Source organism: Saccopteryx bilineata, chromosome 6, assembly GCF_036850765.1.
Source record: "Saccopteryx bilineata isolate mSacBil1 chromosome 6, mSacBil1_pri_phased_curated, whole genome shotgun sequence".
Lineage (NCBI taxonomy): Eukaryota > Metazoa > Chordata > Mammalia > Chiroptera > Emballonuridae > Saccopteryx > Saccopteryx bilineata.
Genome location: NC_089495.1, coordinates 91,626,695 through 91,642,737, shown reverse-complemented (window position 1 = coordinate 91,642,737; position 16,043 = coordinate 91,626,695). Strand labels below are relative to the sequence as shown.

At 35.6% G+C, this 16,043-nt stretch overlaps 1 protein-coding gene across 4 annotated transcripts in view; it reads left to right on the top strand.

The window, feature by feature from the left end:
- The window catches only part of TDRD3 (tudor domain containing 3), a 216,568-nt gene that overhangs the window by 167,536 nt on the left and 32,989 nt on the right, over window positions 1-16,043 (top strand). For 3 of the 4 annotated variants that reach the window (XM_066235530.1, XM_066235533.1, XM_066235531.1), the window contains exons 11-12: window positions 2,376-3,223; window positions 11,510-11,635. In XM_066235530.1, the coding sequence (XP_066091627.1) occupies window positions 2,376-3,223; window positions 11,510-11,635 (974 nt within the window). Of the gene's footprint in view, window positions 1-2,375; window positions 3,224-11,509; window positions 11,636-13,122; window positions 14,486-16,043 lie in introns of those variants that run through there. The other variant, XM_066235532.1, reaches the window with a different exon arrangement.

Sequence of the window (16,043 nt, the reverse complement as noted above, 5' to 3'; positions counted from 1 at the left end):
CGGAGGGTGCTAAGTCTGTGCATCCGCCTACTCCACTGCCATCTTTTTTTATCTGCCTCTCTATTTTTATCACTTAATGTATACATACTGATGTAGCAAATTAACTAAAACACAGTTGATTCACATTAGTCTTATGTGTGAAGCGATAGTGTACCCATGGCTACTGATAAAGTTCATTTATGCCACTGTATTTTTACGAATTTCAACAAGGAGGAAATGCTACAGAAGCATGTAGAAATTTATTGAAAGTGTTTGGTGAAGGTACAGTTTCTGATAGGACATGCAGAAGATGGTTTGAAAATTCAAAACAGGGGTGACTTTGACTTTTCTGATAAGCCACGTTCCGGGAGACCATGTTTGATTGATGACGATATTGTTAAGACCATGTTGGAGCAAGATCCTTTTCTGACAACATTGGAGATCGCAGAAAGGCTTAATTCAGCTCAGCAAACCATTTCAGACCATATTCGGAAGATAGGATTGGTGTGGAAATATATTATTTAATAAAGTTTATTGACAGTAAGAAAAATTTGTATTTTGTTTTATTCCAAAAACGACAGAACTTTCCAGTAGACCTTATATATTATTTAATAAAGTTTATTGATGGTAAGAAAAATTTGTATTTTGTTTTATTCCAAAAACAGACAGAAATTTCTGGTAGACCTTATATTTTCACGGACCGGCCTTTAGGGTGGGACGGATAAATGCACAAAATAAAATTATGCGACTGGCGTAAAAACTGTGGTATTTTTAAATATAATTGTTGAACTTACGAGACAAGCATCAAGAGTGAGTCTTAGATGGATGTAACAGAGGGAGGGAATCTGGTCATTTTTAAAAAAATAAAACATCATTCAGACTTAAATATAAATAAAATGAAATAATGTAAGTTATTTACTGTTTCTCTGTGGACCGGTACCAAATGGACCACGGACCGGGGGTTGGGGACCACTGGGTTAGAGTATTTTCCTAAAGCACAGAGGTTGCCGGTTCTGTCCCTGGTCAGAGCACATACAGGAACAGATCGATGTTCCTGTCTCTCTCTCTTTCTCTCTCTCTCTCTCTCTCTGTTCTTCTCTCTAAAATCAATAAAATAAACAAGAAAAAAATGAAAATAGTTTTCTTTATTTTTAAAAACATTTAAAACCTGTTAGATTAGCTTCTAACTCCCAGTGGTGCTGTTGAGAAGCTTTTTTTTTTTTTGCCATTTTGAGTCTTGATCTTTAGTCTGTGACTTATTTGTCATTCAGAGACTTTTAAAGGTCTTCTCTTCCTCCTTGTTGATTTAAACATTTTATCTGCTACCTTTTTGCCTCCAGTGGGTATTTGGAAATGTATGGAGACACTAGGAATGCTGAGAGACAGTGCTTTGGCATTTAGTGCCTGGAGGTCAAAGATCTTAATTTTCTTGCAATGCAGGGAACAATTTCACCCAAAATGTCAATAGTGCCCCTGTGAGAAGTATCGTGACCTTGGAGAAATATAATACTGACCTGCATATTGATTATGGGGTACAGCAAGAGAAGCAAGACAGGTATACCAACACCAATCAGTATGTTTGGTAATAATGTTATAGATATGTTGTATGAAACAATGGAAGAAGAAAGTGTAAACAACATGGTACAAATTGAAATAGAATAAAAATAACTCTGTGAAATATAGTCATTAAGGTTATCTGTGAATTTATATTTTCCACGTTACTGCTTTTGGTATCTAGCTGGATATGCACTATTGTGCTTAATCATTTCTGACAATTTTCTATATTTCAAAGTACTACCTGCTTTTAATTACTTTGATATGTCAAAAAAGTTAACTCTTTTCTATAGTGGATATCTATTTGTAATCTAAACACTTAGCAGTTCCAGATCCAGAAAGATTTGAGAAATAACGTTTTTGCAAAGGCTTGAGTTTGACAATAATAGCTATATTTTTCTAAATTGGAGTGGGCTTCAGAAAGGAGTTGAGCAAGGGTTGTATATTTGCAGTTTTATAACAACGTCTGAGTTAGCAGTTTGCAGTTCTGGTTCATTAATGTCTTGGGAAATGAATGACCAGAATTCCCTGTATAGGTAGCTGTATTATAAGAATGCAAACATTCAATGACAAAGACATTGCTTTTAAACTATCCACCATGTTTGCATGGTTCATACATATCATTGCTTTACTTTGCTAATGTGTCTGACATGGGAACCTATATATTATAAATACAGGAGTCTCAGGAAGCAGAGAGGAATGAAGATAATGAAGTAGGAAAATAGTGAAAGATGTTAAAATAGTAGTTTGATAATTTTGTATTAATGTAATAATTTTTAGGCATCTTAAAATAACTATTAATGCAGAGTCATCATTTTAATATGCTACAATTTACTTTTCAGAACCTAAACCACAACCACAGCAGCTTCATCAGGGACAACACAGATTGTTGAATACTGAGCAAAATGGAATAAAAGATAATAGCCAACCAAGATATCTTCCTCGAAATGATACCAGACAGCCAAGAAATGAAAAACCTCCTCGTTTTCAAAGAGATACCCAAAATTCGAGGTCAATTTTAGAAGGCAGTGGATTACCTAGAAACAGAGGTGTTGATAGACCAAGTACTTCTTCAGGATCTGATGTGTGGGCTGAAGAGAGAATCAGATGCGAGAGACCCTATTCTAGATACGATAGAACTAAAGAAACTTCATACCCTTCAAGTTCTCAGCACAATGATGTTGCTTTTAAAAAAAGGGATAACTCCATGCTAAGCAGATCAGGAAGAGGACCATCCTATGCAGAGGCAAAAGAAAATCCACTTCTTCAAGAATCCATAGATTATCATCAAAAACGTGGGAAAAGAGAAAACCAGACAGCAAATCCTGATCATTTTTATGACAGGAAACCACGAACAATAAATAATGAAGCTTTCAGTGGTATAAAAATTGAAAAACATTTTAATGTAAATACTGATTACCAGAATCCTGTTCGAACTAATAGTTTCATTGGTGTTCCAAATGGTGAGACAGAAATGCCACTGAAGGGAAGGCGAGTAGGACCTATCAAGCCAGGAGGATCCATCACAGCTACACCCTATGATGATAAAATATTTTACAATAGTGGACCCAAAAGAAGATCTGGGCCAATTAAACCTGAAAAAGTACTAGAATCATCTATTTCTATGGAATATGCAAAACTGTGGAAACCTGGAGATGAATGTTTTGCACTTTATTGGGAAGACAATAAGGTATGCATGCTATAATGGTATTATATACTCATATCACTAAGTAATATTCTAGTGAGACTATAGAAAGCCATTGCTTTGGGACTGTGAGTTTTGTTCTGCATTTGTACTTGTTTAAAATCTTTGAACAGATTTATAGTTTATAGAAGAGGAAAAACAAAATATTTACTGGTTTTTATTTGTTTGTTTATGGATGGTTATGGAGTATTAATCCCATAGGATATGATTGGGTTAGGTTTGATTTTAGCTTGTATATCAGAATAGATTTATAAAAGTGATTAAGTGAAGTTGAGATGTGATTTCACTTACCACCAACTGAATTGTTCATTTTTGCTTTTCTTTCTAGTGAAATCATGCTAATTTATGAGGTAGAAAATCAGTTGAGTGGCACAGAGTTAAATTCTGCAGATTTCATCTAAATAAAGTAAATTTACATAGACTACTTTGTAAAACCATAAAGAAATGTTAATTATTCATCTAATAATAAATAATGTAATCATTATTAAACCAATAATTTAAACATTCTTTTGTTCTACATTATATGCTGGCTAAAAGGGAAAGAGAAATTATGGAGGAAGGGGAAAGGAAAGATAGAAGACGAGGTCAGGGAGGAACAGGGTGGATCAGATAAAGAGCCTGGTGAGAAGGAGAAGACCAGCACAGCGAGGACGGGAAGGCAGAGAGCACAGAGGGACCCTCGGAGAAGAAGGGCCTCTGCGCATACCAGCCTTCTGCCCAGCGTTTTCTACCGGCTTCTCTTCTCTTTCTTGAGGGTCAGACTCAAACGACATTGCCTGAAGGAAGCTTTCTTTAACCTGCCCCCCTTTCCCTCCTACATTACTATCTTTCTCAATCAGTGCCTTATTCTCTTTCTACAAATTATTAGAATTTGTAAAGATTTTTTTATTTTGGTTCCTGGATTGATAGCTCCATAGTTTTATGTTCCTTAAAGGCAGGGTTATGTCTGCTTAGTTTTCATCTGTAGCCCTGCTCTTCCCACTGTGTAGGGATTTAATAATTGTGAACTCTGTTAATTAGTTTATTTTAAAGGGGGCACTTCTATAGGGAAAGAGTAGAGTGGTTGGGGAACTGGAGATATCAGCAAAGTAGTAAAAACAGAGGTAAGGGAGTTACAGTGCCAGGATCCTGAATGGATGTGAAGATCAGGTCAAAGAAAAATATGTTTCAATAAATATATCATAAGTAGAGTAGTTTCTGTTGATAAGGTACAGATGACCCATGAGAATGTGTGTGTGTAACTAAAAGAAGTGGTGCAAGTAAAGTTAACGGAAGATTTCAAGGAACTGAAATGCAGGCTAGGGAACGTGGATGGGTCTTTTAAAACGATGCTGTAGGGCTGGGGATCAGGCACAGGCCCGTGGTTCAGTGAGTGATGAGACATAAGCCAGGTGGTAGGTGTCAGTTACCTAATGGTACCAGCAAGAAGGGTACAGGATTGTATGACCAGATGGCATGGTCTTAAGGTTTTTGTGTGCATGTGGCATAATACTTAACTAGAATTAACATTTCTACTGCCAAGTTTTTATTCAAAGCTAAAAGGAGGGGCACAGACAGCACTAGCTCTGTTTATTCTCTTTTTCCAGAAAAGCAAAAGCCTTCCCAGAAAGACTAATAGACAATCTCATTAGTTGGAACTATTTTCCATGGCTGCCTCCTGGCTATTAGGAAGGCTTGGAAAGCAAGTACTACTAGACTACTACTCTTTCAAGTCAGACCACTGACTTTTCAAAATACAGACACGTATTTGATTTCAGTAATGAGGATTACTTATGTTTACTTTTTCTCCTTCATGGTAGGGCAAGAAAGGTGCAGTAGTTGGAAATCAGTGTTGGTTTGTAGAATTGAGTATCTATCTACCTTAGAGTACACCTCGTGTCTAGATGCTTCTGTGAAAGGTTGATTAAGATAAAGATGGAAAAGTTTTTTTCTGTATTGGACAGTGTGGTGTTCTTGGTAACTTTGATGAGCAGAGGAGCTAAGTCAGGGGTCTCAAACTCAACTCAGAATGTGGGCCGCAGAGCAAGATCACAGCCATTCGGCGGGCCGCACTAGGTCTACAAAAAGCAACTGTTACGCAACACTTTTCAGTGTCACAAAACGACCAGAAACTGTAGTTCGCATCACAACTGCTGTTAACTAAGCTAATATCTAGCTAGGATGCTAGAGAAATGAAAATACAAGTAGGCCCCTAGGCTTACTTAATTTTATCCAAAATATTTTGAACTTCGTAGATTAGTCTGCGGGCTGCACAAAATTGTTCGGCGGGCCGCGAGTTTGAGACCCCTGAGCTAAGTGATTGGAGTTCAATTTAGTCAGTGTTTGAAAGGCTTAGTAAGCCACTGAGACTGCCTGTTAAAATCCCACAAGGATTGTACCCTAGTAGTAAGTACAAAACTACTACAAACAAACCATCATGAAGCCTGAAACCAGTCCTTCACAGGAGACTATCTGCTTGTACTAGTCTGCCTGCCAGTAGTAAATCTAATTTTTTTTGAGAAAAAAACAAAACAAAAACATTTTCTAAAACCTTTTCAATATTTTATCTGCAATATCTGGCATCCTATAAAAATATTATGAGGCCATGTTAAAAAGAAAGAGAAAAGAAATGTGAATGACCAGAAACAAATAAAGCAACAGAGTAAAATAAAAGATCTGCAGATATTGACATATTAGACTTAGCAGACAAGTTTTTCAGCAAATATTGAGTATTCAACCAACCATAATTGGGTAGCTGCTAAGTGTCATGTGTTGGGACAGATCAGATAGTTCTGGCTGTGTTATAAATCATATGCCTTCAAATACCTAATGAGATTGTTAATAAAACTTTACTTTTAATTGTAATTATCTCAAACAATCAATAATACATAATTCATCTATTGCTTCTACTGAATATATTCAAAATAATGTCATTTATCTTTTTTTCCCCCCAGAGACAGAGAGAGTCAGAGAGAGGGATAGATAGGGACAGACAGACAGGAACGGAGAGAGATGAGAAGCATCAATCATCAGTTTTTCGTTGCAACACCTTAGTTGTTCATTGATTGCTTTCTCATATGTGCCTTGACCATGGACCTTCAGCAAACCGAGTAACTCCTTGCTCAAGCCAGCAACCTTGGGTCCAATCTGGTGAGCTTTGCTCAAACCAGGTGAGCCCGTGCTGAAGCTGGCGACCTCAGGGTCTCAAACCTGGGTTTTCTGCATCCCAGTTCAACACTCTATCCACTACACCACCTCCTGGTCAGGCAATGTCAGTTATCTTCTGAAAGACAGTACCTAATAATGCCCAAAATGTTCTGAGCTTTGAGAGTATTCTTAGAATGACTGGATGATCTTCTAAGGCAATGGTAGTCAACCTGGTCCCTACCGCCCACTAGTGGGTGTTCCAGCTTTCATGGTGGGCGGTAGTGGAGCAACCAAAGTATAAATAAAAAGATAGATTTAACTAGAGTAAGTTGTTTTATAAAGATTTATTCTGCCAAACTTAGCAAAAATCCGACATAAAGTACTTGGTAAGTAATTATTATTATATGCTTTAACTTGCTGTAACTCTACTTTATAAATTTTATAAAGTAAAGTTACTTCCTTACTTTATAAATCACCATTACTGTGGAATCGGTGGGCAGTTAGAAAATTTTACTACTAACAGAGATACAAAAGTGGGTGGTAGGTATAAAAAGGTTGACTACCCCTGTTCTAAGGTGACTGCTTTGATTTTAATTGAGTGTATACTTTCAGTTTAGAGTGAGAGAGTATGGGCTATATATAGATTACACAATCAAAGACATTAGATAAGCAATATCTACCCTCTTTAAAAGATAGGATTAGTAATCTTCTGAAACCACTTAATTTAAAAGATAGCTTTTAAATATCTTGTGAAGAATAGACAACTTTTGGCCCTGGCTAGTTGGCTCAGTGGATACAGTTTTGCCCTGGTGTATGGATGTCCCAGGTTTGCTTCCTGGTTAGGGCACACAAGGGAAGCAATCATCTGCTTTTCTCCCTCTCCCTCTCCCCCTCCCCCTCTCCCCCTCCCCCTCTCCCCTTCTCTCTCTTCCTCTCCCCTTCTCTCTCTTCCTCTCCCCTTCTCTCTCTTCCTCTCCCCTTCTCTCTCTCATCCCTTCTCACAGCCAGGGGCTTGATTGGTTCAGCATCATCCCAAGGCACTAAGGATAGCTCTGTTGATCCAAGCACATCAGCCTCAGATACTAAATATAGCTCAGTTGATTTGAGCATCGGCCTTAGACAGGGTTGCTGGGTGGATCCCAGTTGGGGCACATGCAGGAGTCTGTCTCACTATCTCCCCTTCTCTCTATGAAGAAAAACAAACAAACAATTTTTGCCTGGCCTGTGGTAGCACAGTGGATATTGTATCAACCTGGAATGCTGAGGTCACCGGTTCGAAACCCTGGCCTTGTCCAGTCAAGGCATGTGCAACAAGCAAGCAACAAACAGCTAAAGTAAAGTGACTATGAATTGATACTTCTTGCTCCCCACACACTGTAAAATCAGTGAATAAAATCTTTAGAAAAAGAATAGGCAACTTTCTAATTTTCTAGCCAGAGACCAGGGTAAAGATTAAAAACAAAGCACTGTCTATGACTGTCATCTTAATTGCACTGCAGTGATATTCTGGAGCTGATTAATCAATTAGTATAATTTACCATTTAAAAAAATCCTTCACTGCCTGACCAGGCGGTGGTGCAAAGGATAGAGCATCGGATTGGGATGCAGAGGACCCAGGTTTGAAACCCTGAGGTCGCCGGCTTGAGTTTGAACTCATCCAGCTTGAGTGCAGTCTCACCAGCTTGAGCCCAGAGTCACTGGCTGGAGCAAGGGGTCACTTGCTCTGCTGTAGGCTCCCCCGCTCCCCAATATATAAAAAAGCAATCAATGAAGAAAGGAGCTGCAACTGCAACGAAGAATTGATGCTTCTCATCTCTTTCCCTTCCTGTCTGTCCCTCTCTGTCTCTGTCACAAAAAAAATAAAATAAAATAAAAAATAAATTCTTCACTATCTTGCCTTCTTTCAAGCTTTATTTCCATTGAAAGATTTGAGAATTTGGGACAATCCTTCCTTCAGGCCAGTGGTAGTCCACCCGGTCCCTACCGCCCACTAGTGGGAGTTCCAGCTTTCCTGGTGGGCAGTAGTGGAGCAACCAAAGTATAAATAAAAAGATAGATTTAACTAGAGTAAGTTGTTTTATAAAGATTTATTCTGCCAAACAGTGAAAATCCGACAAAGTACTTGGTAAGTAATTATTATTATATGCTTTAACTTGCTGTAACTCTGCTTTATAAATTTTATGAAGTAAAGTTACTTCCCTACTTTATAAATCATTACTGTGGAACCGGTGGGCAGTTAGAAAATTTTACTACTAACAGAGATACAAAAGTGAGCGGTAGGTATAAAATGTTGACCACCCCTGCTCTAGGCTGTCATAACTACTTTAGCTCTTTCTGCCCTCTCTCCTGGAATACTCTAACAACCTCCAAACTGTCTTCTTGCCTTAAACCTTACTCCTAAACTTGCCATTGAAACTGCCACTACTGTGCTGCTGGACTTTAGACCAGTGGTCCCCAACCCCAGACCATGGACCGGTACCGGTCCGTGGGCCATTTGGTTCCGGTCCGCAGAGAAAGAATAAATAACTTACATTATTTTTGTTTTATTTATATTTAAGTCTGAACCATGTTTTATTTTTTTTTTAATGACCAGATTCCCTCTGTTACATCCATCTAAGACTCACTCTTGACACTTGTCTCAGTCACGTGACACATTTATCCGTCCCACCCTAAAGGCTGGTCCATGAAAATATTTTCTGACATTAAACCGGTCCGTGGCCCAAAAAAGGTTGGGGACCACTGCTTTAGACCATGTTTTCATTGTTAAAACCTTTTACCTATAATACAGATTCTAACATGCTTGGAGAGCCTCAGTCAGTTAACTCTTACCTTCTTGCCCTAATTTTCTATTGGTTGACTTCCTTCTCATATCATGCCATAATGAATGATATACTCTATAGTTTCTTGCTTTGATCTTCATGTTGTATGTCTCTGTAATATTCCCTGGAACAAACACCTTCCTCAGTTCTTTTCTTGGCTAAACGCTCTTCACCCTTAAAGACTATATTAATTGTCATCTGCCCCAGAAAGCTCTTCCCAAACTGCTCAGCCTAATAAAATGCCATATCACTACACCTTTATTACAGTGCTTTCTACATTATATAGAAGGCATTTTTTTATATAATTGTCTTTATGAAAGTTCTAAAAAAGATGTCAACTTATTTGTTTTCCTAGGGTTTATTAGACTCATTATTAAACTTACCTAAACTAACATAATTATCTGAGAAGCTTACAATTGAAGCTTCAAAATTGAAGGTCCAAAAATACAACAATCACTAAACATAGAAATTTGAGACTAAAGAAATAAAGGAGGGACGGAGACATGTGAATGTATATCAAGAACTCTAAGATTTGCAAAATAGCAGCATGATTTCTCTAAACTTCTTAGCATCCAGACCTGGAGAGGGAGCACCGTGGACTAACTTAATAACCTTTGTAGTATGAAGTTAATCAGTAAAAACAGATTATGTCCAGCTTCATTCAGGGCAACTCATATTTTACAAGGATATGGAGAATAAAAATTTCTGTTGCTTTTAGCATTTTCTGATTCTGGTGAGCCTGTTGAGAGATACTGTTGGAGTAGATAGTGTTATAGCTGAGTCTCTAACTGACCTAGTTAAAAAATTTTTTCCTTAAGAGAAAATAGTTTTTCATTTCTATTTCATGTCTACTAAGCAATCCAACCTATAGTTTAGGTCCTGAACGGGTTGACCGCAGTGGGAGAGTACTCCAATTAGTTACCTTAACAGATAAATTTTAAATTGTACTTGTTATGTAAATCAGTTTCCTATGGGTTTGTTAGTGAGCATTAGTACCCACAGCAAGTAAAGTGGGTAAACTGACAAAATAAAAGTGTCTGGTCTTGCAGTGTCTCAAGTCCTGTATCCCCTGGATATGAATAATGTGCTGATTCCTTACTTTACCTCAGCTGCCAGTAATAACAGCAGTAATGAGCCTTTCTCTTTGTATTTATGTCATATATTTTGGTTTTTTAAATAAATTGCAAAATAGTTATATATTCTGATTAGTACATAAGAATTGTCTTACTGATTTTAATCAAAGGAATTTAATGGCTAACAGCAAAACAACACTAGTTCTTTATATACCCAATTAGCATGTGAATATTCTCTACTGAGCTGTCCTGAAATATTACTACTGCTCAGTGTATGTCAGAACTCATTTTTAGCCAATTTATGGTTAATCAAGGTAAGTTTTCTTTATTAAATATATTATTCTCTTAAATTTTTTTAAATTTGCATATTTAAGCCTGACCAGGTGGTGGCAAAGCAGATAGAGCATCGAACCGGGATGCAGAGGACCCAGGTTCGAAACCCCAAGGTCACTGGCTTAAGCGTGGGCTCATTTCTCTTGAGCGCAGGCTCACCAACTTGAGCATGAGGTTGCTGGCTTGAGTTGACCCATGGTCACTGGCTTGAGCCCAAGGTCACTGGCTTGAGCAAGGGGTCACTCACTCTGCTGTAGCCCCTTGGTCAAGGCACATATGAGAAAGCAGTCAATGGACAACTAAGTAGGCTCAGTGAAGAATTGATTCTTCTCATCTCTCTCCCTTCCTGTCTGTCTGTTCCTGTCTCTCTCTCTCACATAAAAAATAAAAAAATTGCATATGTAAAAGTTGCTAAGAGAATAAATCTTAAAAGTTTTTTATCACAAGACAAAAAATTCTGTAACTGTGTAATGGACATTAAATTTATTGTGATAATCATTTCACACATATCCATATATCAAATCACTATGTTGTACATCTAAAACTAATACAATATTCTATGCTAGTTATATCTCAGAATATTAATTAATTTAAAAAAGAACTGAGCTTGGCCCTGGCTGGTTGTGTCAGTGGATAGGGTGTTGTCCCAGAGTGCCGAGGTTGGGGTTCCATCCCTGGTCAGGGTGTGTATAAGAGGCCAATGAGTGCACAACTAAGTGGAATAACTAAGTGGAACGAGTTGATGCTTCTCCCTTACACTCTCTCGCTCAAATCAATAGAAAAATTAAAATAATTTAAAAACCGAGCTTTTAAGAAAATTACACATTCTAACACTTCAATTATTTACATTTACATCAAATATTGCCCTTTGTAGACACTGTTTTTTGTCATATTTAAAACTCCTTTTATTGTCTCCTCAGTTTTACCGAGCAGAAGTTGAAGCTCTCCATTCTTCAGGTATGACGGCAGTGGTTAAATTCATTGATTATGGAAACTATGAAGAGGTGCTCCTAAGCAACATCAGACCCATTCAGACAGAGGCATGGGTACGTGATCCAAATTCTGTACACAGGCATAAGCTATTTTGAAGAAAATACATAGCTTTAAAAGATGTCTCATAGCAATACAGAATTTTCCAGTGGAAAATTACTTTGAATTTGCTTAAAACTAGCCAACCCTAAAGTAAGATTTTAGTTTAATAATTATATTAGAATGACTTTTTTTGTATAATGTTTTGTTATATTATGTTCTGGAAATAGGTGCCCGTATTTATATGTTTGCCAAATATTTGTATGTGTAAAATTAGTTTTTATGCATATTTTATTACTTTAGATTTGACTAAATTATGTCCAGCAGTTGTCAAATTTAAATCTCTGTTGGATACATGTATATTCTTTATTATTTTAGTTACATGTAAAATTAACAAAAATGCTTTAAAGTATATATGAATTCATACTACATTGACTGCAAAATATATTTATATATGTATATGTACAAATTAACTATAAACATCTGTTTAATAATTATTTGGTTAATTTTGTTGCCAAATGTTATGTCAAAGCTATTTGATAATTTTAGTGATGTAATTTAGAATGTACTGGCCTCATGGAGTCCATTTTTGTCAAAATTTATGTGACTTTATATAGATTCTCAACTACAGTTAGGTAAAAAGAGGAGAAAAGGGCATATTAAAATTAATTTGATAACTTTTTAAATTTTCTTTCCTTTCTCCAATTTGTGGGTAGCTGTTAACAGACTTAATATTAGAAGCCTATTTTTTGCTATTTTCCTTAAATATCAAAATATACTAGAAAATTATATCATCCAGACAGTAGCCTTCATAATTGAAATATACATTGTTTTCTTATGAACTACTTTTACTTTTGTTTTGGTCTTTTTCTATTTTTCTGTCATGACCTCAGCGTCATACCCCCTGCCCCTTGCCCCCCCAAAAGATAAATAAAACAAAAAACACTTGTAGCTATAATCATGCTGTGAGCTATGGATCTTGATATTTTATATTTTTATTCTAGAAAAAATATTTTCTAGATAATTTGTCATTATATATTTTACAATGTTGTATTACTAATGGTTCATATGTTTGAGAGATTCTTTGCCTCTCATTCTTTAAAGTTTAGCCACTTTTTCCCTAAAAGACTGAAATGCCATCAATATCTAATTTATGTCTTTCCTTTTTGGGAGAAATTTGTACCCAAGTTCTTGCTTTTTTGGTTTTCAGATGATGGCTATTTGCATTCTTTTTTTCCATTACTACTCACATCTTAATCTAGTTTTGATGGTAACAGCAATTATAGAGTCTATATTTCTAGGAGTTGAGTCCTGGTTTGCTGTTCATCACATGCTGCCAAATACTTTTACTCATTACAGTCAGAGGTTAAAATAGAATTTTTATGTTTAGTTTTCTTTTTATTATTTTAGAGGTTTAATAAGAAATTAATTTTCTTTTCTTCTCCCTAAAGAGAACTTTAGTTTTCTTACTTCGTTTCTTCTCTACTTCCTTTCTCTGTTCCAGGCTGGCCGTAAGTGATGAGCACATTTATCATTCCTCACTGTAGCTCTTCCATTCAGAAGTGTTTGGTACTGAAGTGATCCTTTTCTTTCCACAGTCAGTGACTTTTCCTCCCCGCCCCTATAATCCTCATTGCTTTACCATTGGTTTTAGATTTAAGTAAACTTAGCTGGACAATAACTGTACCAGACGTAGTGATTCTGCTCTGAACCCCAGCAATTCGTTCATATTCTTTCTACACCTTTTGTGAAGACTCATATATGTGTTGTGCTATTTTCTTTTAATCTATTTACTTTGTCTGTAGTCAACTTAAAAATCTTTTTTATAAGGTGCTTAAAATAGTTTTTAGGAAGAAGGAGGATAGACTCATTAAATCTTTTGAAGATTCTGGTGCTTTTCTCCTCTTATGAAGTGCTTGTTGATGTTTTATGACTTTACACAAATTAGTATAACAAATTTTTGGATCATGGACATCATTATTGAGGATAAGATTGTCCTTTTTTCTTTGTCTGCATGAATAAGTTGACTTAGTGTAGAAGCATCTTCTGTTATATAGAAGCTACCAGCTTAACATAATCTTCACCCTTCTCCAATTTTAAAAATAAATAAAAAAGCCCTTAAGAAAAAGTTTATGTGGCTGTCAGTAATTTAATGTCGAGTTTGTGCAGAGTTAGTTCTCTTAGCCTCTGAGAGTGTTAGTGTTGGGGTGTATAAGCACTCTTTCTTTTTGTAACTGGTTATTGTAACAAGTTTTAAGTTAATCAAAAGCAAAACATTCACTATACCAATAAGAAGGTGACTCTAATTGGTAAGTCATACTAGAAAACTGAAAGGGCTATGAAGGTCTAGCGAAGTTGTTGGAAGCCTTAGCACAATTATTCACTCACACTATGAACTGCATAATATTTTATTTTTTAACTCTTGCACTGTATATGTGCTTTATTATTTTTAATTGGAAGCGATACTGTATCTTTTATTAAGGATTATGTTTGTTATTGGCACAAGATTTTGGAAAACCTCTTGTCTTCCTAAATGTAGCAATGATCATGTATTGAAGATTTTTGTTTAACAGTTTGCAGGAAAAACAACCCCAAAAGCCTGTATTTAAGCCAAAGGCCTCTATATAGAAATCAGTTGCGTGTATTGTTTCTTAAAGGTGTAAGGATAAATCATTAAATAAAAAGCATGAAATATTAAGAAACTCAGTGACTAAGTTAATAGTCTCTTGTGTGGAAAATTAAAACCCAAATCTTGCTTAAATGTTTGTGTTAATGTTTTTCTCTAAGTTTAGGAATTATTTGCCTTAATCCTGTCTATAGACCAAATATCTATTTTCCTTTCCTATCTGGATACACCCTGTTATTTCCAGAACATACTCAGTGATGATATTTTCGATGGCAAAATTTTATGTACTGAATACTTTATTTTCTCTAAAATGATTTACTAAAGTTTTTGGTAAGTCACTCTTGATTTTTTTTTATTCTACTTAGGGTTCAGCTGGTTCTTTTAACTATCATAAAATATTGTTTTAAATTTAGTGTCTTTATTAAAGTGAGCCATCTATCACACATCATGAGAGATTCACAGCTCATTCTTAATGGGATAAAGGTGCTAAATACTTTTTCAATAATCTTTAAGCAGTGTAGGATTTTCCTTACCGTATTAAAGTAACTGAAGCATTAGGAATCTCACTTTATCTGTAAAATTATATAGGGAGAATACCATACCATGTGTTATTATAGTTCTGACCATTGTATGAGAAAACATTAAGCGCAAAGAAAACCTGCTATTTATGTTCCCTGCAGTCCCCTTCTAAATTGGTTCCTTTTAACTCTAAAACTAATACCAGAATGCCAGTAAAAAGATGCCACAGGCAATTTGGAAGTACTGTAAAATACCCTGGTGCTCCTGCTCAGACAAATCTTTTGTGTTTTTAGGGTGTTGTTGCTTCTGAATTGCTTTTCTAAACCTAAAAAATACTGTCAAGTCCTGATTCTCCAAGTGTATATATGACTTGAATTCTGTTCAGACTAATATCCTAAGAAATGTTTTTAAAAGTTCATAGTATTTGCTTCTTAGAATGAGGAAGGTGATCATTGTTTGGCAGTTATTTCAATTAGAAAAAATATTATTGCACAGATAATGGCAGTTCTAAGACCTTACCATATATATTCTGAACAGTATTTCTGGAAGGTGACAGATAATGTTATTGTCTTTTAGGTGATTATCCTATCTTAACTGTTTTTCTGTAAAGTATTCATTTATTCTACAAATATTCATTGCACATCTGTTAGGTTCCAAGCACTATTCTAGGTCAGGGATACATATTTGTAGGCAAAACACAAAATTCCTGCCCACTGCATAAAGTTAGAAGGAAGCTCCAGTTCCAGTTATATGAAATAAACTTAAATATCTCACGAGAGTCTTTATTCATACTTTCTGAAGCTTTAAAACAAAATACAAATGGTGAAAATATTGTTTACTGAAGTTTTAATTTAAATAATATTTAGGTCTTTATTCATTCCACTTTAAAGATAAAATTAATATGAAAGAAGAAAGTGTGATTCAATGAATTTTATCTCCTTATAAAGTTCTTATCTATTTATATATTTTATCTATTTAAAAAACAAAATTTGTTTTTAGGAGGTTTTTGGATTCTGTTTTTTAAATAATGATTATATATATGTTTATTTTAGCATACCTTTAAAAAGGAACTATTAATCTAAAGTTTTACTTTTGAAGTAACTGTACAAAATTTATAATGGCATCCTAGGAAGCACATTAAGAAGTTACCTTTTCAAATTCAAATATTGTTCATCAAAATCCATAAATTATTCTAACACTAATAAAAATATTAAAAAGAAACATATAACCAAAATGAACCCTAAAGTGTTTACTGAGGAAGGAGATTGAGTGTGGTGATA